Below are 24,163 nucleotides of genomic sequence, written 5' to 3' on the forward strand. Positions count from 1 at the left end.
CAGGAGCTGCTTAATCATGCTGTGCATTTTGATTGGAGTGTTAGAGATGTGCATTTGCATGGAGAACCACTGAGTTATTTTGGACATGTGTGTGCTATTACATGGCCAAATGTCAAAATGCATGCATAGGCCTGATATTCTCTTTACTACTAGGCAATATCTTACTTATCATATTTATTTTGCCGATATCTAAATCACTGTCATACTGTATTGTACCCAGAACTTAACTGTGGATCATACTTGGTAAAGTTTATTTGCTTTTTTGTATGCGCTAACACATGCTCTAATGTAAAACTCATTGTGATTTTTTAACCCCTTTGTAATCAACATTTATCAGAAACTCATCAACAAAGTTTAGCATGCAATAATGCTTTACTTAACTGCACCATTTACTGTTCTGTACAGGGTTCCCACAAATTTTGACAAATTCCATGACATTAGAATTTCCATGACTTTTCCAGGCCTGATAATTCCAGGCTTTCCAACACCACAGGAACCCTGTCTGTTCTGACATGCCATATCGGGCTGTTATTTTTGAGTGCATTGTTGGAGTGATCTGTTTTGGGTGATGTGTAAATATGTGCCTCATCATGACCTTTGAGGTGCACTATAGACTGATGATAGACATGGGGCTAGGAAAAACCTATGAAACATCTTCGTTCTGTGGTGGACACCAGTGGGCAGCAGCAGAGGCTGGCCTTTTATTGGCTCAATAGATTCTTGCAATAGTTTGGGTCGGGAGGCGGCTGTACCTGTAGGTTCTTCCTCCAAACATTAACTGCGGCAAAGGCCAGCTGCATCTGCTTCCTACGAGCATCCTTGTGTCGCTTGTATGCAATCTCAATGAAGATGAGGAAGATCCCGGCAACAATGCCACCAGCCACCAACATAAACACGCCTGTGTAACAAAAATACACATTGTAATCTCCAGAGTCCAGACAGTCATCAGAGCAACAGACATTGAATGCCAAATATTAAGAGTTCATTTATTTAAAGGCATAGCTCACACAAAAATTGTTTATTCTGTCATTATTTACTCACCCTCCAAAACCCTTCAAAATACTTCAGTCACCATTCACTTTTATTGTATTGAAAAAAAGATGCAATAAAATAGAATAGTGACTAAGGCTAATATTCTGCCTAACATCTCTTTTTCTATTCCACTAAAGAAAGTGAGTCTTGTGGGTTTGGAACAACATGAGAGTTAGTAATGAATAAGTGAGTTATAAAATGAGATTTTCTCCCTGTAAGAGTGTGACAGGGCAGAGGGTGGGGCCGGGTCATGATGCTACACACCCGGCCCCTAATCAGGCTAATCAAGCCTCAGAGAGGGATAAAGGCCGACTGGAGACTGCAGCGGGACAGAGAGAGAGCCTTTCGGGCAGCTGTCCGACAAATTTGCGTGTTTCTCTTTTTGTTTATTTCTTCATTAAACTATTATTTGTATTGTCATGCCTGTTCTCACCTCCTCCTTTCCACTAATCCCTTTACAAAGAGGTTGACCATACCTGCCATATTCTCGAAAGTGAGTGTGGCTGGTGCATTGCTTCTGGAGTCACACTCCTGATATCGGACCCAGGTTTTATCCAAGTCCTCCATGAAGCCATTCTCATGGGAACTATTTATTCAGAGACCAGAGTAATCAGTCAAACAATCCGTTATTCCAGAAATAGAACAGTTGGTAGATTGCACTAAATCTAGGGATTAGATCAAAGGAACAGAAAACAAGATAAAAACAAATGCAAGTATAGTGTTGTAGATGATCTGTCTTTGATTGAGATTACCTGAGAATGGCCAGCGAGACGTTTTGCTTCCATGGGCTGTCTTTACGCATGCCAATACCAAATCCAGAGCGGAAGAACAGCTCGCCTGTGGTGACCAGGTCACATTTTTGCGAGGCCTCAAACTCCAACACTGCTGAATCCCAAATAAAAGCGTGGAGTTTGCTATGGGGAAAGAACAATTATATGGAACACAAAATGAGTATTGATTGTATCTAAGTCAAACTACTGGCTAAATGATTTAGAATTTTGAATAAACAGCACGATGAGTACATATTCAACAAGATGCTCTGGACCATTACAAGATTAATTATTTTTGACCAACAGTTGAAAACCCATAAGCATATTTTAAGCTGAAAAAAGTAGAACTAATTACTGTGGATTTAAAAAATCAATAAAGGAAATGTATTAAAAACAACTGCAATCTGCCAACTGCTTGCTTGTGAAGGTTCACACTCACTTGCTTGTGAAGGTTCTTCTATAAAATACAACTCCCTACCCTGCTTTGTATTCAGCAGCAACACTTTACTGAATCAAGATAAGCACAAGTTTAGCCTCACTCTGCCCTTCGCACACTCGCTGTGGAGAGAAGAAAGTGTTCACCCATCATACTGTATGGGAATGCTTTCTGCTACTCATTTCCTGGTGAGAGCTGCATCAATATCTATGCCAGGCAGGGGTGAAAATGTCATCAAAATGTTGGGGGGGACAATAAACATAACAATTCTCAAGAGCAATTCTTGAAGGGGTTTTTTGTTGTTGCCCCGTTTGCATTTGTATTATTTTATTTCTTAAACAAATATTTTAAGGATATATCATTATATTATTTACAATACACATATTTTAACGATATTTTGGGGGGGGGGGGACCCCGCGATTTCCGCCTATGATGCCAGGCCTATTTGGGTAGTGTTTTAAAGGAATATTCCGGGTTCCATACAAGTTAAACTCAATCGACAGCATTTGTGGCATATGCGTGTTAACATGATTCTGGTGTGATAAAATTACTTATCCTTTACTGTGTAAAGTTATTTCCAATTTTACAACTTCATTGCCATGACTACATCATGCTGTACACCCTAAAGCAACCTTAAAAACCTTGATTTTAACTTTACAGCTCTAATGCATGAGTTTTAACAGAAGAATTAATGTAAGTGCTATTCTAAAATGATAAACTTCATATTTCCACCTTTAAGTCCTCCAAAAGTTGCCTCCACTCACTTCCATTGTAAGTGTCTCACTATAACCTAAATTTGTGCTTTTTTTTTTTTAAGAAAATGTGTAATGAGTCACAATAATTTGCAACAGTATTCTAAAAATGCTGTTGATTAAACTTAACTTATGTTAAACCCGGAATATAAATTTTAGATTGTGATTTTAAAACAACTGCTGTCCTTTGTCTCTCTCTCTCGCTCTCTCTCTCTCTCTCTCTCTCTCCTTATATTTATTTTTTAAACATCAAATTTTCTGATCATCTAATTTGACGCTGACTTCCCTTAGTATAATATTCTATATTTCCAGTTCACTAGGTATGCCTGCCATCAAGGTTTTTTTTTTTTGGTGTTTGTTGCTGTTGTTGTTTTTGGTCTACTGTTTATCTTTTGTGTTTATTCTCTCTTCTAAGTTTTTCCCCTTTTGTACTGCATATCTCTACTCTTTATTGTAATAATAACAACTAAAAATAAGTACAATAATATAAAGTTAAAAACAAGCAATGGGCCCAATTTTAAGAGTGCTAAGCACAGTATTATGCGATATGTCATAAGTGGCATGTCAATGGGAGTGGCCATTAAGTTTTGGTGTTTTTGTGCAAGCATGTGCTAAATCCAGGCGCCAGTGTGTTTGGCAAAACTGCACATGTAAAGCACTAATGGGCTCGGTTAAGTGCAATTTAATTTTGAGGTTTTTCTACAGTTATTCCACCATCTGCGTCCCTTTTCTGTCAAGCACCAGAGATAAACAAAGACAGCACATTCATAAGATTTTGCTAGTGTAAATAGGCTGTAGCCTATACAATGAATTAGAAGAATAGAAATATGGACTTATGTTCTTTTGTGCATTAACTACATCCTTATTGAATATCTGTCATATTTCTAGAGATGCACTGCTTTTATATGCATGGAAAATGTTTTTTGTTGTTGTTTTTGCACGCAATTCACTTGTAACAGTCTATTTTGCTTTAAAGATTAAACACAAAATTCAAATTAATTCAAATTAGGCTACATTTCAAATTAAACTAAATATAATTAAAATAGTGAAGTGGTCAAAAAAATCATATATAACCACCTCCCCAATTACAAATATTTTACTCTCTCCAACTTCTTCCACCGGAGCCTTTTGCAGTGACTTAAAACAGGTACAACAACAGGTGAAAAAAATTCCAGTATAAATTAGATAATAAATACAAATGTAATAATACATTAATATAATAATAATAGAAAAATAAACCATGACCTCTAGAAAGTACAGATCTCATACATTTTTGTTTCATAAAACAGCTACAACAGTGATTGTCAGGGACATCATTTGATGTTCCACTATATTTTCAGAGACCTGCTGCATGTTTTGACTTTGTGCTGAAAATACAGCTTCTGAAACACCTTAGAGCAATGACCTATTTTTTGGGAAAATAGCCAATTGCGCTTTGCGCCTCTTCATTAACATACAATACGAGCGCCTACAACCACAAATAGTGCAAACACTCTTACCCAATCCCACTGGTGCTTTGCGCTGGCACGAAAATTGCACTTAGAATTACCACTCTCACGAAAATTAGATAAGGCGTGTGCATGGTCATTGTGCATTGCGCTGCACCTAGCGCAGTCAGGAAAATAGAGCCCAACAGCTGTTTTTGTCAATATAGTCTAGATTTACTGTCAAAACACATGTTGTAATTATACACTGGTTGACTGACTTGTCTCGCACGGCCTGGATGGCTTCAGCGGCGCTCTCGTAGTTGTGCTTTTCCATGTGGCGGTACATGGTGCTTAGCTCAACTTGACGCCGGAAGTAAATGTCCACAGAGCTCTGCTTCACTGTGGCGTAGATGAACTTGTCTGATGGGTTTCGCAGCTGAAATAAAGGTTTCAGTGGAACTAGATGAACTGTGATACATGTATGCTGTGCTGTGCACAATAATTCAAGTAACAGCTTATTCCAAAAATTAAGTAAACTGGTGTTTGTGTCTGCAATTTTATATTTTGTGTATGTACTGTATGTCTCAGCAGTTCTATAAAATATATCTGAGAAGAAAATACTGTAGGAACAGATGCAACCCAAGGTAAGTATGACATCAAAAATGTGATGTCATATTGCTGTAAACTTACAAAAGCAAGAATAATGCAATTGTAAATCTAGAAATGAATGTGTCTTTAAGGTTATCAGAAAATAATATTCAGAATAAACTTATCATAGACTTTTGATTTGTAATACATTATTACTGTATTGTATTTATTTGGTGAACTGTTCCATTTCTAATTTTATTTGTTGACAGTTTCAGCTCAGATAATGGAATTACCATAGGATGTCATGATGAAAAATTTTTTAATAATAACTTTGAAACAAATGACCCATAATTATGTGTTTAATACCAGCTAAATTACCCATGGTGTTTCTATAGTGTGTGAAATGTGAAGTATGCATGCACAGTAATTAAGAATCCTGTTTGATATTTTGTTTCATACCATGCAAAGCTGTATAATATTTTGTGCTCACCCTAGGGTCGTTGATGCCGGTAATGCGCTCCTCAGGCCGATCCAGCACTAGGAAGGCTGCCAAATTGGCAGTATAGGATGCAACTATAATCATAGCAAAACCAGCCCACACCATACCTAAAATCCTTGCTGAAAAGCTCCGTGGGGCACCTGCAGATATAAACAGATGTTGAGAGTGATGCTGTAAAATCAGTCCAATGCGGAGTCAGCAATATTTCCACCTCAAAGAAGTGATAGACTGATTAATAATCTCTTTGCTGATGACTACCTTCTCCAATACCGGAGTTCAGAAGTACACCCCAGGAGAACCACATAGCAGAGGATAAGGTGAGGGCATCTTCTTCTTCCTCTTCACTATTCACTTTAAACCTTCCAAATGGGCTGCAAAGCAAAGACCATATCAGCCAGAGACTTATGCTTAAAACTCTTGCTATGTTTCATGAGATGTCACTAAGACATCATATACTTCATTAGTTTTGTAACAAGCAAGAGGAGCAATACAGTTTTTTAACCACTGTTCCATATATTGTTGTTGGTATATTAAGAAGAGTTGTTCCTACTTGAAAATTCTAATAAAAAAAAAAAAAGGAATCAAAAGGAATATAGTGATAAGGCTGGTATAATTTCTTGCTTACATTAGAGTGCCATTACATAGTGCCTTAGTAATAATAGAGTGACTATTTGCACTTGGTGTAAATAGCACCTGCCACACAGCACGGCTATTTGCACTCAAATAGTCTGGTGGAAACCAAGAAATTGAAGACAAAATGCAACCCAAAATGTTGCTTCAATGGCATGGTGTGTATAGACAGTGGGAATGTGCTTTTTTTGTGTGGCAGGACCTGGCTTCGATTACCCCTTTTGCCCCAGTTTTTCCCATCCAGTTTCCTGTCTCCACTCTTAATATTTCCTTGAATACTACTTATAAAAATAAGTTAAAAAAAATATTTAAAGTTTGATTACCTCGCAATGATTTGGTCACGGTGACGGTCCGTGAGTTGAGAGAAAATTAACCATGGTTTTACTATAGTAATATTGTAGTAACCATGGTGTTACTACAGTATTATGGTGTTAATATAGTAACCATGTTTAATTTTGTGGTTACTATGATTTTACAACAAAATACCATGATGATACTATGGTTACTGTAGTAAAACCATGGTTCATTTTTGTAAGGATAGGCTAGAGTTAGATTTAGGGATGAGTGTAGGGTGTCTGTGGGCCCTTTAAATGAACACAATAAACAATAAAAACACATATAAAACAACAACAAAAAATTTGTTGAACAAATTATCACAAAGTTTAAAGCGAATGAAAATAGAATGAATAAATATATATTAAAAAAATTTATTTAAGTGCTACTATATCAAAACTACTTTGCAAAAAACTATTTTGTAACAAGTTTGTTTATAAGCACTTGTGCGATTTACATAGAGTTAACATTTTGGCTCTTTCCCACGGCACAGTACAACTCGACTCGACTCGCTTTTTGGGGGTTTTCCACTGTGTGGAACTCTTGGGTACTTTTCTTAGAACCACCTCCATCGAGGTTCCAAGCGAGCCAAGCCAATATTAAATGTAACGTCAAAACCCTGCAGATCACTGATTGGTCAGAGAGAATCGTCACTACCAGCATCACTGGATTTTCGACATGGGACATCAACCCGCTAGTTTTAAAAATAGCTACAGCGACAGCTGTATCATTTGTTTACGTGACTTTCGAATTGTAAAAAGAAATGACTGTACACAAAACCACGACATGGTCAATAACGAGATGCAGACTTTCCTCTCGTTAGTGATGAATGAAACAACGCCAAATGAAAAAGTCTTTCAGGAATTGTCTCAGCTGTTGGCTGCACACGTCTACCACTGGACCTACCAACAGTGTAGGGAAAAGTAAAAAACGTGGTTCAACCAAATGGACGCTATATAGACCGGTGAGCAATGGGAGGGAGAGTGCCCTGGACTCAGCCATGTTTGGAGTCCACGATGGAGGATGGTACATTAACTCTATACTCTGCTTGAAAGCTTCACTATATTTAGTTGACCAGCTACTGGAAAGCTTGCTTCTAAAACAACCAGGCCAATTTAACTGTTACACTTGTGTAAAATCACCATGCAACAACTGCTTTATGCAGCACAAATGGCTAACAGCTAGTGGTCTTTTTATTGTTTATTGTTTTGTGTCGTGTTTAAGATGATGTCACAACAGTAGAGGTGGCGCCACTATGACGATCAGCCTATAATCCCACCCACGTTAAGGTGGCACTAAACAGCAGTGGAAATGCAAGCTCAGAAAAGTAAAGCGAGTAGAGTCGAGTGGAGTCAAACCATAACATGCAGTGGAAAAGTGCCAATTGATATGTCTAACAAGGGCTAAATTGGTACTGTCTCTTTAAGAGAGCAAGTGTTTACGATTGAGTGAGCACACATTAAGGAGAGAGAAGTTGCACAGTTGTTTGTCCCTCGTCCATGCAATGTCTGATTAGAAATTATATTTCGTTTTATCTTTTTGATCACCAACTGACTGTAAATAACAGAAAAGATTTTAAAAGAGACATGAAATGAAAATGGGGTGCCTGGGTCTTGTCTATGCATACAAAATACAAGGAAAGAAGCAAAAGGAAACTTTTACTTGTATAATGTGTATGCCTTGCTTGTGCAAATATTTACAGTACACGTTCTCAAATTCAAATCTACAAGCTCTCGAGTTTTGCAACAATTTTACATTCTAACAGACGTCCAACAGTAGCGTTACTGGTCTGTAGCCATGCTTTAAATTGGAAACTGTTTTGAAAACAGTCCAAAGAAAGTTTAACCAAAGTCTGAGTTGACATTGTTAAATACAGTGTAAATGGTTGTGTCTCAATCTGCTCCCTAGTTCAGTAGTCAGGGCGCTGATAAGGGAAACGTCCATTTTAAGGGCTGATTTTAAATCACAAAATCATTCCAGTGCACTGAAACATTCATTCCCTAAAAAATCCCCAAAATCCATCTTTCAACACCATCATCCCAGCTATTCTCCAGACTAAATTACACCAACTCTCTGTTCCCACGTCTATCTGTCAGTGGATCACCAGCTTTCTAACGGACAGGCAGCAGCTAGTGGAACAGGGGAAATTCACTTGTATGATCAGCACTGGTGCCCCCCAGGGATGTGTGCTCTCCCCACTACTCTTCTCCCTGTATACAAATCACTGCACTGCCAAGGACCCCTCTGTCAAACTCCTGAAGTTTGAAGATGACTCTACTGTCATCGGCCTCATCCAAGATGACGATAACTCTGTACACAGAAGGGAGGTTGAACGGCTGGCTCACTGGTGTAGTCAAAACAACCTGGAGCTGAACATGCTCAAAACAGTGGAGGTGATTCTGGACTTAAGGAGGAACACCCCAACATTGACCACCCCTCACCATTATAAACAGTCATTCAGGTTCCTGGGCTCTAACATCTCACAGAACCTGAAGTGGGAGACCCACATTGACTCCATTGTGGAAAAAGGCCCAGCAGAGTTTGTGCTTCCTTCACCAGCTGAGGAAGTTCAACCTGCCACAGGCGCTTCAGATACAGTTCTACTCAGCAGTCATTGAGTCTGTCCTCTGCACTTCAGTAACCATCTGGTTTGGTGCAGCTACAAAACTAGATATCAGAAGACTACAAAGGACAGTTTGGACTGTTGAGAGGATTATTGTTTGCCCTGCCCTTCCTTCAAGAACTGTACACTTCTAGTGTAAGACAAAATGCTGTACAAATCACTCTGGACCCCACTCACCATACCCACTACCTTTTTGAACTGTTGCCTTCTGGCAGGCCCTACAGAGCACTGAGCACCAGAACCATCAGGCACAGGAACAGTTTTTCCCTTAGGCTATCCATCTCATGAACAGTTAAAATTAATTAATGTACAATACACATCTTAGTCTATTTATATTTATCCAACATACCATACCTCTTCTGCCATTACACTCCCTTGCTTCTGTATATAACAGATTGTATTTGTATATTGTATATTTGAAATGTATTCCACTACAGATTACAGAATACATGCTGTAAAATGTCATTTGTATCGTATTCTGTTAGATTAATCAAGGTCAGTAACATATTCTGAATACTTTGGATTACTTCTTCAGCACTGGTAGATTTTTTTCACTTGTTTTGACTATAAAAACTCAGTAAGACAAAATACACATGTTAAAAATACACTCTCTGAAATACCTAAATATCTTATGCAGTGTTGTTTCTAAAACAAGATAAATTCAACTGATCTTGTTTTAAGGATTTTTAGATATTTTTACAGGAAAACAACACAAAAATTATTATCAAGAATTCAAATTTTGCCCTGATATCAAAGAAAATATCAATAGAAAAAAATAAATAATGATCCAACGTGAATTTTCTTGACAAACAAATATGATCGTGGCTGATAGTCTGCTCTTATGAATGTACCACATCATAAGAAAGTGTTTCACCGCTGTTCAAATGCACTTTGGATTGTATCATTTGTGTATAAATGTTTTCCATTTGAAAGAACTAAATATTAAATGAAACAAATGACAATATAATGCAAGGTAATCTCTTCAGTAATCAAAATACTTTTTGAATGTAACTGTATTCTAATTACCAATTATTTAAATTGTAACTGTTGTGGAATACAGTTACTTATATTTTGTATTTTAAATACATAATCTCAGTTACATGTATTCCGTTACTCACCAACCCTGTATATACAGTATATTATATATATATATATATATATATATATATATATATATATATATATATATATATATATATATATATATGTTTGAATATCTTCAACAAAAATGAACAATATTGTAATATAAACAGTGATGTTGTTGATTAAAAACAGTTGCACTTCAATATGCGAGCTCGTTAATGTATCGCAGGTGATCGAGTCATAAGTGTCCCAATGTTCAGTGGATGAACACCCATGCCAGTGCCCAAATTCATGTTCATGATATAGTATACAAAATGTGGTTGCATATGTGAGTGATTTACTCGCTAAGTAGAGGGCTGTAATATAAACCATATCTTTCGCCATTTGCACAAATAGCCATTGTCAATGTCTTGAAAATGTCTTCCTTTACCTGAAACGGTCTAATAGGTAGAGCATCACCGCCACAACATGGACCGATAGACCCACCAGTAACCACAAAGTGCTCTGAAAGGGCTGCATGAACGAGTCCAGCGTACTGCGTGGTATTTCCTGCAAAACAACAGCTTTATTCAACACACACCACCCACATCGCCACATGTATCGCCATATGGAACATGAAACAAAGTCTACATCTAGGCTGATCAGTAGTGTATTTATAGATTTTGATGTAACCCAGAGTCAATTAATTTATCACAGCTTTAACTGAGTATAGAGATAACCCCACTTCAGGGAATTCAATTAAGTTAAGAAACTGTTATCCTATTCTGGCACAGAGAATCATGTTCTCAGAGGATTTCTTTTGTGCAAATAAATTACATTTCAGTAACTTTGTTACAAACTTTAAATGAAACTGACCCCCAAATCTGTTATTTTCTCTTTCATTTATTTTATGATTCATGTAACATGTTGTGGTAGTGGGGGCATGGTTGAGCATCGATTTGTGAATGGAGAGCAAGATCAGGAGATGGGAACGGTAAGGATCATCACTTGTCATTAATTGTCTCTAACAGCTGTTTGTCATTGCAGTGAGAGTTGGAGACAGATTTAAGAGTGAGCCCGATGCCAGTGAGGCAGAGAGAGAGAGAGAGCTACCACACACACACTTAACTGTGTTAAGCTGTGTGTGCTGAAAAGAATGATTATTGAGTGAAGTGCTGAAAAGTCAATTTTGTGTTATTAAATAAATACCATTTGATTTGGATTCGCTGTCTCCTGCTTCCTCCTTGCAACCCCATTAAAAACTTTGTTATGTCTATTGCTTGGCTTGGTCACACTAATTAATGTTGTTTTCAAGTTTGTACTGTACATTCAAATTATCCTCTGTAGGTAATCTGTAGGAATTTTACCTTTTTGACAAGTATTGTGAGCCCCTGGTACTTGAATGGTTTAGAGAACTCTATATACTGGGCTCGCTCATTGTTGATTGTAAGTGGAGCCACAATCATGTCTGCCAAACCACTCAGGAGTTCTCCCATCATGCCATTCCACTCCTTCTTGTTGCTGTTGTTTACCTGTTATTAGGATGATAACATTAAGTAATTTGTAAAACTTTATATTGTGCAATGCTGATGATTCTTAATGGTCAATGATAACTAAAGAAAAAAATAGAAGTCTTGTGACTTCCAGTCAATGTTTATTATTTTTGAAGCCTGATATATGTACTCCTTAAAAATTTACTTTAAGCACATTATGCATTCAAAATGTACAGTCTTTCTCTTCTGGAAAAACAGACTCATGTTGCACTATACAAAGCTTTTTTTAGCTAATTAAAGTTGTAGTTCATCATGGCTGTAATATAATTAAATCATATTGGCTATTTTCAAAAAGGGAATGTATGCCTCACACTAAATTCTTGTTTCAATAGGAATACATCAACACAGTACAGAAAACAGGTCATGCAATTTCATGGGGTCTTTAAAAATCTCAAATACTCAGAGAGGCAGGCATACTTTCACTCAGATTAGTTGCATGCCCTTGGAAAAGGCATGCAAAGCTTCAGGCAAGGTGTTCCAGGTGAAGAATCAATGAAGTAATCATATTACTCACACGCTCCTGAGTCCCAAATTTACCATCAGCCACTAGATGCACTTCATAGGTAAAGTTCATTGTCATTGCAAGTTTGATCAAGAGGTCAATGCAGAACCCATAACAGCACTGAGGCACTATGGGGCGACCTATAGAGTTACATAACAGAATAGAATAGAATAGAAAATACTTAATGTTGGTACATATACACTTGTGGTACAAAATACAACAGACATACAAGCATCATGAGGACAACATGGATTTACACACAGCAGCATCAGCAACAACCTCCATCACAGAACATATATAACCCTTGATGTTTTGAAACATCAAAAACAACAAAATGTATCAATACCAACAAAGCTCTTAAAAGAGGTGTTCCCTGTAATCTCAGAACCTCTTAATATTATTAACTCCTTGCTATCCTTAAGACATGCACCAAGAAACTTTAAAATGGCAGTTTTCAAACCAATTATTAAGAAACCATTACCTATAACTCTGCAATAAATTGGATGGCATCTACACTAATATTATTCAATTTGTTGCCCTCTCTCAACCTTGGGATTCATATCCCGAGATAACTAGAGCTGGTCGGATCCAGCTCCGTTCCTGCTTGGTGTCGGACTCCACTGCTACGTTTCGCTGAGTGATGATGACTAACTGCAGCTGGTGCCAGACAGATATCGCTTCAGTCTACTACTATGTATTTAAGAGGATGACCTGATGCCAACTCCAACCGTAAGACACATTATACTTCATGTGCCACTGTCCTTGGACTTCACCTCACCTCACCTCACCAAAATGATCTGCAAGTTGCACTGCGATGCACCTTACAGATCTCTGCCTGAATCATCTGGGTCTAATGATGGACTACATTCTTAAAACGGAATACATAGACTATCAATTAATTGCCAACAAAAGCCTTCATCAGCCAACTAACAAAGGACAATGCATCAATGTGAACTCCTGCAGTTAATCCAGGTTGGACTTGAAAGACATTAGTTATTTATCTTACAGTTAACCCTGTGCACAACCACCCTGTGCACAACTCCTAAGTGTTGCTTGTGATGGTTACCTGGAATGGTCTCATTGGGGCCAGTGCAGATCACTTTTTTAATCAGGACTCCATTCACAGTGTACTCTTCCTTGCAAGTTCCATCAAGTAGAGTCGGTTTCACATAGACAAAGGGCTCTTGATGAATGGTGACAATCTACCACAGTAAATGGGGCCAATGCTTTAATCAGAGCAAACTAATAACTAAATGATGTAAGTAAAGCCCTAAAATGATTTAATTTTTTAAGTGGTACCTTTAATCTTGTCGACATCTGATAGCCTTTCGGCTTTTCGGTTTCTCCTCCTGGCCAAATAATCTTCCTCTGAGTGTTCATTACAACCTGTAATGCATTGGAGATAAACAAAAGCTAAAAGATGCTAAAACATCTTCAAATTCATTAATGGACACTTTTATAAAATTACATTGTTATTGTATAAATGTCTGAAAGGACCCTTTTCACAGCATGTGATGACATTGAGTTTCCACCTTATTTAGCAACATAAATCAAGCATTTTTTTAATATTTGAATTTTTTTTATAATTTATTGTAAAATTTAACAGTATTCTATTATATTTGTTACATTACCCTGGATACTGTATTAATAAAAAAAATAATTAAAGTTTCAAATACAGTTCCCTCAGTAATACAGTTACTGAGGGAGTGACAGTAAATTTAGCATCTAAATTTAGTATTCTGACTGCCTTTTCCACCTCTTTTATTACGTTGTGGAAATATAATAGTGGATTTTTTTATTTAGCTGTTGAAGCAAATAGAAATGCAAAAATAAAATTTGCTCTGGTCTCCCGTCCACCTCTAAAGAAGTTATAGTTGACTTCCGCATTTCATACCCGCAAATGTCACAAGGGTTCACTGTTAAAACAACACAGCAAAAGTTTGCCCTGAGCAGAAGTACACCTCATTAAAAAGACTGAGCCAATTTCATACTTGCGAGCCGTTGTAGATGCCCACTTGAACCAGTCTGGTTTTTTGGTAGTTCAGAATGCTGTAGTGGGCAAACCTCCTGTCTCCGTCATCATTAAACTCCACGCGGCCTGTCAGGCCATCTGGATACTTGGATGACATCAGCACTCTATCACATCAGAGGGGGCATTTTAGAAATGGCACAAAATCCCCATTTAAACACAAAGGAAGACATTGATGATGACTGGAAGAATGACAGTTTACCAGATTCAGAAGATGAGAGATGCAGGTATGTCTAGGAAAGAAATGATGACTGTCTAGGGGACGGATAAGAGGTGTTCTGTGGGGGGTGCAGATAACGTGCAGGCACAGACATAGGAGAACAGATATGACACCTGTGAGGGTCTTTAAAGGGATACAAATTGGTGCCACCAGATTTCACAAAGCCAATGTAATCAACAACTTAACAGGCTTGATATGTCCTTGCACTGAATCATTACTCAATTGGATTTGATTGCATGCCTTTTTTGAAGAGTCAAGGCATGTTTTTAAAAGTCTAGACTGTAGCCATATTTTTTCTTGCTACTAAGGCAGTTTGCAATTTCAATATTTGCGGTGTGAAAGCTCCCACTCTTTTCAGTGCCAGTGGTAATGTATGATAATGCATGATAGCAAATGGATGGTTTGTTGGAAAGCGAATGCTAGCCAGCACTCATCCCCTGGCCTCACCGTTTGAAGAGTGGGCCAGTCTTCCAGATGTTTGTATTTCCAACACAGCCTCGTGGAGGCTCTGTGATATTCTCCTTCTCAAAGAGCTCCTGGATGGACTGGGCCACCACAGCCACTGCATCGTAGATGTGTGCAGACTCGTTCTTGCCATTGATAAGCTGAAGGCCGAGCAAGCCTACCCAGTTGACAACATTACATGGTGTTGGCCAATGCCTCACAACACTACTTTCACTTCAAGATCACCTCAAGACATACTCGTAATAAGAAATCCAAGAATTACCAAATAAAGAAACAAGCATGCATTGCATATGAAGACCGAATTGTCTAAAGACAGACAGAAGGACTGTGAAAGTCACGAGGGGTTAGGACAGGGTCAGCATTGAGCAGAATGACATGAAGTTTAACATGGATGTGTATAAAGAAGCCAGGAACAAAGAAATGCGATTGTCGCTTACCATCGAATCCACACCTCAATGTGGAGGCAGCAAAGCACCACTTACAAAAAACTAATGAGAGCCAAACCTTAAAAATGTATGCACACTGAAAGCAATATGGATTACCACAACTCTCTATTGCATCATTTGTTGTCTACTGAAAGAAAGGACAAACACTCAAAAATGAAACAAATAAACATTAGACATAAAGCACAGTACAATGAGTAAAGAATCACTGTGTTTCAAAACCTTTAAACATAGAGATGTTTAAACGTTTAAACACGCAAATACAGCACAGACACAGATTCATCGGTGGGGATTGCAAATTGTAATCGTATAAAAAGCTTAAGGCATACATGTTCAGTTTGTTAAACAGCCTGGGAAAGAGAGAGGATGAAAATGGAGAGGATAAAAGTACGTACCATCCGGGGCTTCACTTAGTGCTTTACCAGACATCTCCCTTTCTCCAACCAACCACACGTAACCAGAGCCTGTCATATTGAGCTGGCGTGCCGCCTTATAAATGGATGCGGCCTCGTCTTCGCTGTGATTGGATAAAGATAGCTGTTAGTAACGGCATCTCACAGAGTAAACACCTCCGATTTGAATGTTATGAGTGAGTCATGAAGGGCAGAGAAAGTGTAACTTCCAACTGGTGACTTGTCAACATATTTGATGCTGACTCATTCAACTAGAAAACTGTTTATAAACCGATTGTACTGCTGGTGAACATTGAAAAAATTATAATTTAGCTCTGTTTAAAATTCTGTTCTATAATGTATGCTATTATGTTAAATACTTTATAGATATACTCTAGACAATTGTGTATACATTTGTAATATACACAAACAGTGTCAGAAATTGGGGGGTTGCTAAACTAAAACAAATACCTCTGAAATTCATTATTTAGAGGCAAAACATGCTAACATAATGTGCTACTATTTCTAAATGCTTCTATTTTGATTTAATATATTTTATTTTATTTATTTATGCAAGTATTTTTCAATGTACCATAATTATTCAGATGTGAATGTACTGTTTGTTAATGAACAGACAGAAAAGGATGACACTCAGTATGTTGTTATATGGTTAGAAAATAATCTGCTCTCATTAAGACAGGGGTGTCCAAAGTCCGGCCCGTGGGCCATCTGCGGCCCTCTGACTGCTCTGATGTGGCCTGTGAGAGACTTTATAAATAGAACAGAATTAGGCCCACTATGGAGAAATTATATGAAATTAATATTCTGGGCACTGGATGTCGCCATCACATGCATCCGCTATTCACAGCGCATTGTCTCTGTTTGGAATACTCCTTCTTTCCAAGGACGAAGATGCATTTATTAAAGGATTGGCATCAGGTTAGATACTTTACTCATGTACTTGTTCTTTTTTAAATGTCCCGATACCTCACATCATACAACTGAGTAGATCTGCTGTTGTGCGAGCGGACAGCAGAGTTTATTCTGGAGTTTACTGAGCGCACACAGCAAAGAGACGCGTGAACCAAGAATACTCTTTCAGAACGTCCTCTGTTGCACTGGGAAGCAGGGCTGTAGCATGGTAATCTGGGCCCCCTAACATCTTATTGCTCTGGGCCCCTTTCCTATTAAAAATGCAGTTTAGAATTTGTTGTGGGGCCCCCTGGAATCATTACTACATTTCACCCCACTAGCTATGGCCCTGCTGGGAAGTATACTGTAATCAATTGTTTTTTTCTGATATTTCGTTGAAACTAGTAAAATGATTTATAGGCTTACCAGTGCAATTTGAGTGAGTACACACTGTAGAAGAGAGCACTTATAACACTTGCACATCTGTGCCTGATACGCACACTCAGTTTGCACCTGCAAGTCTACAAAATAAAATGAAGCGTGATCATTTTCATCAAATTAAAATCATATTTGTAATGCAAGTAACAACAGAACAGAAGTTATAATTGTATAGATATAAAGAGTAATTCCTTGAAAAATAAAGAGTAATTATTTTCATCAATTCATAAATTGATAAAATGTAATCTGATTCTGATTATTATGATGGGTCACACACAACCCTCAGCAGCAGATCTATATGTTCTTTGCAGTGCCACCGAATGGATGTCAAAAATATAAAAATGTGAATAAATTATTAATATTTTGTATAAGACGCATCACTGTTCCATTATAAGTGTTCTTTGCCAAATGCATAAATGTAAATGTAAATAAGAGTTCTTTGTGAGTGAAATACCCTATCCTTTATTTACATGTAGGTCCTACAGAAGCATACCATAGAGCACAAATTTTGATTAAAACTTGCATAATATTAAGCATACAATATAAAGATTATGCCCAGTCGCAATCTAGTAGCTTTTAGTCATTTTTTTAAATTACAGTGATGTGGCCCACAGCACCTTGTTTTTTCTGCATTTGGCCCTTGACCGAAAAAGTTTGGACACCCTATCCAATTCAGGGGTCAAATATTTCCCTTTAATGGAATATTGTAGTTAATTTCTGAAACGGTGCACTAAAATCTTTTCCATCCCTTGCTTTGACTGAGCTACATCAGTTTAATGGCTGGCCACATATATTATTCAGTGACATCAGTGATTAGCATTCAGATGGGTTAAGGAGAGAGAGATTAACTCACCTCGCAGACAGGATGATCACTCGTGCCTCCAGCTCTTTGGCCTCCTGGAGCAAAGCCGTCAGATTTGTGTCTTGGCTGAACAGGAGCACTTTCTCTGCCTGGGATTAGGACATAACATTAGTCAAGTAGTTGACTCATCCCCACCATTAACCATGCTCTTTCAGCGCTTGTGTTTTCTTTTTTTCTTTCTCTCTTTTTCTTTTTTGGGGGGTGGGGAGGAGGTTTGAAAAAATGATGTAAAAAGTTAAGAGATAATCTGTTTAAATGAAAAAAACTTAAGTACGCTTGGAGCAGTAAAAAGGTTCTGCATTTTCACATGCAAACTGAAAGGAATCAAGATTCCAAGGAAGAACGTGCATGTTAGAGCAACAGGGAGAAGAAGATTGATGCAACCGCAAAGCAAAAAATAGGTGAAGGAAAAGGAAGGTGGTGGTGGTGGCTTTTGTCCCAACCAAAAAAAAAACAAAAAAACAAATGCTGCAGAAAGGTGGGAGTTACATCTGGATAGTGCCTGTTCCATACGACCAGATCTCCACGCACTGTGTCAAAAGAATAGACTTGCAATCTTGCTGGCTTCAACGCATGCATTCCTTTACATAAAAATAAAATAGTGAGAGGTGGGGGAGCGATTTTTTTTATACGCTTTAAACAGAAAAAAATAACCCATTCTCATTTGAAATCATAAAAAGAATCCAAACATAAATAGGCGTGCTGGCAGGATAAGGATCTCTGGAATCGGTTTGTTGATTGTTTGACTGATTTCTAGTGGCTACTTTCAGATAACTTTTGGGCGGCGTGCATTGACCATGCAAATATACCTTGGGTCCTCGCTTGTTGTCAAAGGACAGTTGGTCGAGGTTTTCATAGTTCCTGTTTTTACTCTGATGAATAATGTGCACAGAGAAAATATGCAGACACAGAATATTATAAACAGTTATAAATGGTGCGCAGTAAAGTATTCCAACAAATCTCCACTTTTCTGCTTCAGATTGGGAAACTCTAATCCTGGGGCTTGCAAAACATCAGCAAAGACAACACAGAGCAGACGACCTTATCTATCCCTGCAAATGGTTTGAACCTGGGTGATATTTTGATGATTTTTCCCTCTTTAACTATTTGTGTCATCCTTTTGCCAGCATTTAATTTAAAATAATTTTATAATTGAGCTTTATTTTGCCCCGAGGGTGTTCCTTGCTTTACCACAATTAATAATAAATGTAAATTTCTCCATAATGCATTTAATTAAGATGTATACACAAAAAAACGCATTGCTGTTTATTAATTGTGCAGCAGATCCCCGGGCAACTTAATCCAGTACATGACATCCCATCCATCAGTTTAAATTTAGTCAATCTACCATGAAAGAACATTGACTACAGTCCATGAAGCACAGCTTGTTGCTGCCACAAGAAATGCCAGTCCAGACATATGGCCTGAAATAAAGAGAATATTTAAAGTACTAATTTAGATAATGCATATTCTTCACTGAATCTGCCCTGCTTTAGAACATTTTCTTTTTCATTTGCCTTTGTCTGTCAGCTCATTTGTAAAGGGAAAACACAAAAAGTAAAAATCCTCCATAGGTGCTTTGAAAAAAGATTCAGCTAGACTGGACGGATGGACATTTATTGTTTATAGTGTTCTTCATGAACTCAGTGACACTTTCTTTTGGCATGTATTTAATGTAGAACAATATATGACAGTTGACCATATTCCCAGAAAATCTTTGGTGATTATGCGGTAATTCATTTTAAGCCTATTTATGTTACATAAATGTAAAGCAGCCAGCAAACTTGGACTTTCAAAGCAAAATGGGCAAAAACAGTAATTATTTAAAGCTTGTTTCCCTCAAACCACAGCTGCCGTCTAAGACTGAGTCATTAAAGCAGTAAAATCATTGATGTTAATGAAGAATTAAAAAGCCTGATTGCACCCTAAACTCACAGCAGAAAGAGAAGTGTTGATGTTTTTCTCATTTATCATAATGCCCTTTGAACAAAGCAATCTAAGACCTGTTGTCAATTTGCAGCCAAAGTTTTGCAGTATTTATAGACATAAACGATAGCCTTTCATCAGACCTTCAACTGATGAGTTCTCAGAACCATAAAACCAGCTGCCTTGGGGCTGCCATTACTGGAAGTGACATTGCAACGACATTGCAGTCATTCTAAATATGCAGGGAATTCCAACTGGATTCAGACCTTTACCAAATTACTCATTACAAATCAATGAAATTAGATTTTATGTGCTGAGGCTAGTATAACTAGTTCAATGCTTGCACAATTTGTAACTACCCTTATCTTTGAATATTTGGTGAAATACTTTCATATAAGCCCTGGCATATTGTGAAATATTGAGTAGTGTGACAGAGCTACAAACAGATCAACAATGAATTCTAACCACCACAGAGAACACTCAATATATCAGCCAGTCTGTTGCTGTGAAAAAAAAATAAAAAAATCTCACAGATCTTCAGCATTAAACCTCAAACCAGCAAAATCCCCTGCCATTGATTTTTTTGCACAGCCCCAGGTTAAGGCCCTTATTTTGCTCCTGTTGTGGATAGACAAATAGGAGAATCTGACTATGGCAAAAAGCAATGTGAGATGAGTAGAAAATTATAAAGTTTAGCAGATAAACCACTTAAGACGCTGCTGATGCCTCTGGCATAAATAATGTTAGCCAATGGAAAGAAATGTGTTTACACAACAACAACAAAAAAAGAAAGAAAACATTTAACATATACAGAGGATCTCTGAGGTATTGATTAAAGGAACACACACTGACTTATACAAACACACTTATTTGCACACTGCGGCATGTGAGTTGGCAGCTAACGCATCTCACCTTCGTCTCCCTCTCCTCCAACAGAGTTTCCAGCCTTTTCTGTGCTGCTCTGCCCTCATGGTCATCGCTCACAATCAGGATGATGTGATTCCACTGGAACTCTCGCATCATGTCAAACCACACCTGGGCTTGGTGGGAATAGGGCGGCACTGTGCGCAGGAAGGAGAGGTGGATACTCTAGAAGGACGTGTGGGGGGGAAACTGGTGACTCTCGAGAGGCTTCACAAAGGCCCGAAGCAATTTCAGTTCATTAGAATTTAATCATTTTTTCAGTAATTAATGTAGAGACAGATCCCAACATCACTCCTTAATGTGCCAAGATGCCATAAGGCATTGACTGTATGCGAATGTTACAGTCTATCTGTGGGTATCTAGACAAGTCCATCAATCATAACGCTATGCATTTATGACAGTTTTTCATTAAAAGTTTGAGAAAAGACCACATTAGAACTGAAAATTAGTCAACATATCACATTATTCTGACCAAATAAAGAAACCAAAAACTATCATGGAGGAGGACCACCATTACCAGTCAGCCACAAGTAAATTATAACATAAATGCAATCAGGTCCTCATAGCCTCCAGAAAAGGTTTGCATACTTAAACACCAAGCAAAGCACATTTAAAAAGGTGAAAGTTCAGACAAATGAGAAGGACAGATAACATCTGTGCCGATAGAAGCAAAATGCGAGTCCCATGTTAGCTGCTAGTGCCCAGTCACACTCACCTTATCTGAGTAGATAGACATGCGGGTGGTGAGGCCCACCACAGGGATACGGTAAAATCCAGCTGTGTAGGATACAGGTGTGGGGGTCAGATGGTCATTGGACTGGGGTGGGTGGCTCACTAAGATCGCATAGACCTGTGGACATCAGGATCTTAATGAGGAGAGAAACCTGAGAAAGCTTTGATTTCATTATGTCTAGATGTCCTTAAGGTCAGGGTGTAGTATATGTTGAATAATTTAAAGCAATCAGGGCTGTTTTAATCTGTAGGCTATTTGATATTGAAAGCATTTCTAAAATATTCTTCAACATTTCTGGAAGAGCAACAGCCAAAGTTAAATGTCAAAAGTGTAGCTACAGCATCAGCAATGTGCAGTTTGGTTTTTATTAACTGCAGCCATACTACACATGTGTCTGTGCTCAAGGCTCTGTTTGGCAGGGAAAGCCAATGACTTTGATGGCAATCCGTGTTGCAGCATTAAAGACTAATCTCTGCCTCCATCAATACTGTGTAATTTTCTGCAAGAGCTTTCCTCACCAGAATAAAGCAGCTGTTATCAATGGGGCAGGCGCCATGTTGGCCTCGTTTTTCATTTAAATCGTCGAGGTAGGCCAGATGTAATGCCATGCCGACTTGTGCAGGGGTCAGTAATGATGCCATAAACGTTTTACTTCTACTGTGATTTGTATGTACGTGACGCATCATGACTCACACAATGTCACATATATATTGTCAATTATTTCAGGTTAATTTCAGTTCATATAAACTCTGATCGCTGCCTTACAGCCTTTCTTCCACAGCAATTGTAGGCGGATGCTTGCTCATCGGTGAGGTCAAAATGGATCCCCGAGCCTGTTGAATGTTTTCATTTGGACAAAGTGCTTTATTGCCGAGATACGCAACAACCTTTAGACTTTGCGAACGAAACGTGTAAAGTTACGGGGATTAAACACATAAACATCTGTTTGTTGACTATCCGTTCATAAATGTAGGCTACGTTTATGTTTATGTTTTTTTTTTTTTTAAGTGTACAATTTTTTTTCCGCGTTCATCAGAAACATTTATATATTTGGCTGGCTATCAAAAATAACAATTAAAAGGAAAAAAAAATATTATTTAAAAAAAAATGTAAGCTTGGCTTCAGTCTCTGGTAAAGCCTACGGGGCTAAATAATTAATTTTATAGCAGGGAGTCAGAAACGGTAGCCTAATGTTTTAAACATTAATAGTATAGATATTTGTTCTTATTAATTTATATTAAAGATAGATAGATAGATAGATAGATAGATAGATAGATAGATAGATAGATAGATAGATAGATAGATAGATAGATAGATAGATAGATAGATAGATGGATGGATGGATAGAGGGATAGATGTTTAGATAGATAAAAGTGCGCCTTTCTGAGGATCCTCGTGAACCGAACAGAATGTATGGGTTGCGAGTTTTACCTGGTTGGAGATGAGGTCCTCACACACGGAGAGTGCCATCTGGATAGCGTTTGGTTTATGGGTGACTGAAATAGCGTTCATCTTGAACTTATCTTTTCCGTATATATTGTTGGCTTGGGTGACAGCGTCTTTGAACACTTGTTCATATCTCTTCTGGCTCAGGACTGCCCCGATATTTACAGTTTTCGGTTCGCACCCACCTCTCGCACAGGAGCATGAGATGAGAAAGGCGAACAGAACCAGACGCATTTTGCCCTGGATCGCACAGAAGTCCAACCGAGTGACTTGCGGAGGATACGTGTCGATGTCCGTTGATTAGTCAGATCCCCTCTCAATGCGTCCTCTCCTACTGGAATTTGATCCACTCAGTCTACTCCGCTGAGGAATGTGCTTGATTTATTGACTTTTTGTGCACACGCCAGAAAATCCGATCATTATCGAGAAATCCATGTCAAAACGCCTTTGTGGAAATTATGTTCGCTCCTGTTGATAGTCGTCTCCTATTCTTTCTCTTTTCCTCCCAGGAGAACGTGCAAAAATTAGTTTTGGAGTATTGCTGAGGTCATCTGCATTAAAAATGTCACTTCTCTCGCACTTGTGTCTGAATTGTAGTCAAGGTTTTGCACGTACCGCCGCGCGTCCTGGTGACCTGATGCTCTGTGAGAGACGCTGTCCTTGGTGCTGAAAACTGTGCTCGCGCACTGATGCGCGCGCTCACACGCAGATTACGCCTGGTGATATCACGGAGCTGTCACTGTCGAATAGACTTCAAAACATTTGCGATAATGCGAGGAAAATCGCAGGTCAACACAGTATCTTCTGATTTAACCAACTGAACGGATTTCTTACATGACGTTGATGTTTGGAAGTCACGCGACATCAGTTAGGCTATGTATTAGAAAATATTAGAGTCAGTTTTGTATGAAGTGGAACTATAATGGTACAATAATTGTATAAAATAGATGATTTCTTCATGAAATGCATTTGTTTCGTTTTCGTATTATCAATTGATATAAATTGTCTCAACCAACCAGTAGCTAATTTAGTAGACTGCAAAGATACAAATTGGTTTATTGTGGAATTAAATCATATATGCTTTCACAATACACTTAGATTAGTATCTATTATGTATATTCCTTTGGTATGACACATTACAAGTTAATGTAGCCTTGCTTGCGTCT

The 24,163-nt window shown here is 38.1% G+C and overlaps 1 protein-coding gene across 4 annotated transcripts in view; it reads right to left on the minus strand.

Annotated features, from left to right (window-relative positions):
• The window catches only part of LOC127639422 (glutamate receptor ionotropic, NMDA 1), a 33,476-nt gene extending 9,730 nt beyond the window's left edge, over positions 1-23,746 (minus strand). The window contains exons 1-19 of one of the 4 annotated variants that reach the window (XM_052121436.1): positions 22,983-23,746; positions 21,534-21,668; positions 20,807-20,983; positions 18,778-18,840; positions 17,960-18,057; positions 15,760-15,881; positions 14,904-15,078; positions 14,199-14,343; positions 13,507-13,593; positions 13,274-13,409; positions 12,220-12,347; positions 11,520-11,684; positions 10,604-10,722; positions 5,763-5,875; positions 5,496-5,644; positions 4,696-4,853; positions 1,785-1,946; positions 1,509-1,618; positions 753-898 (exon numbers count right to left, since the gene is read on the minus strand). In XM_052121436.1, the coding sequence (XP_051977396.1) occupies positions 753-898; positions 1,509-1,618; positions 1,785-1,946; positions 4,696-4,853; positions 5,496-5,644; positions 5,763-5,875; positions 10,604-10,722; positions 11,520-11,684; positions 12,220-12,347; positions 13,274-13,409; positions 13,507-13,593; positions 14,199-14,343; positions 14,904-15,078; positions 15,760-15,881; positions 17,960-18,057; positions 18,778-18,840; positions 20,807-20,983; positions 21,534-21,668; positions 22,983-23,231 (2,637 nt within the window). In that variant the 5' untranslated portion in view covers positions 23,232-23,746. The remainder of the gene's footprint in view (positions 1-752; positions 899-1,508; positions 1,619-1,784; positions 1,947-4,695; positions 4,854-5,495; positions 5,645-5,762; positions 5,876-10,603; positions 10,723-11,519; positions 11,685-12,219; positions 12,348-13,273; positions 13,410-13,506; positions 13,594-14,198; positions 14,344-14,903; positions 15,079-15,759; positions 15,882-17,959; positions 18,058-18,777; positions 18,841-20,806; positions 20,984-21,533; positions 21,669-22,982) is intronic. The other 3 variants (XM_052121450.1, XM_052121442.1, XM_052121460.1) reach the window with 3 other exon arrangements.
• Positions 23,747-24,163: the final 417 nt, after the last annotated feature.

Source organism: Xyrauchen texanus, chromosome 4, assembly GCF_025860055.1.
Source record: "Xyrauchen texanus isolate HMW12.3.18 chromosome 4, RBS_HiC_50CHRs, whole genome shotgun sequence".
Lineage (NCBI taxonomy): Eukaryota > Metazoa > Chordata > Actinopteri > Cypriniformes > Catostomidae > Xyrauchen > Xyrauchen texanus.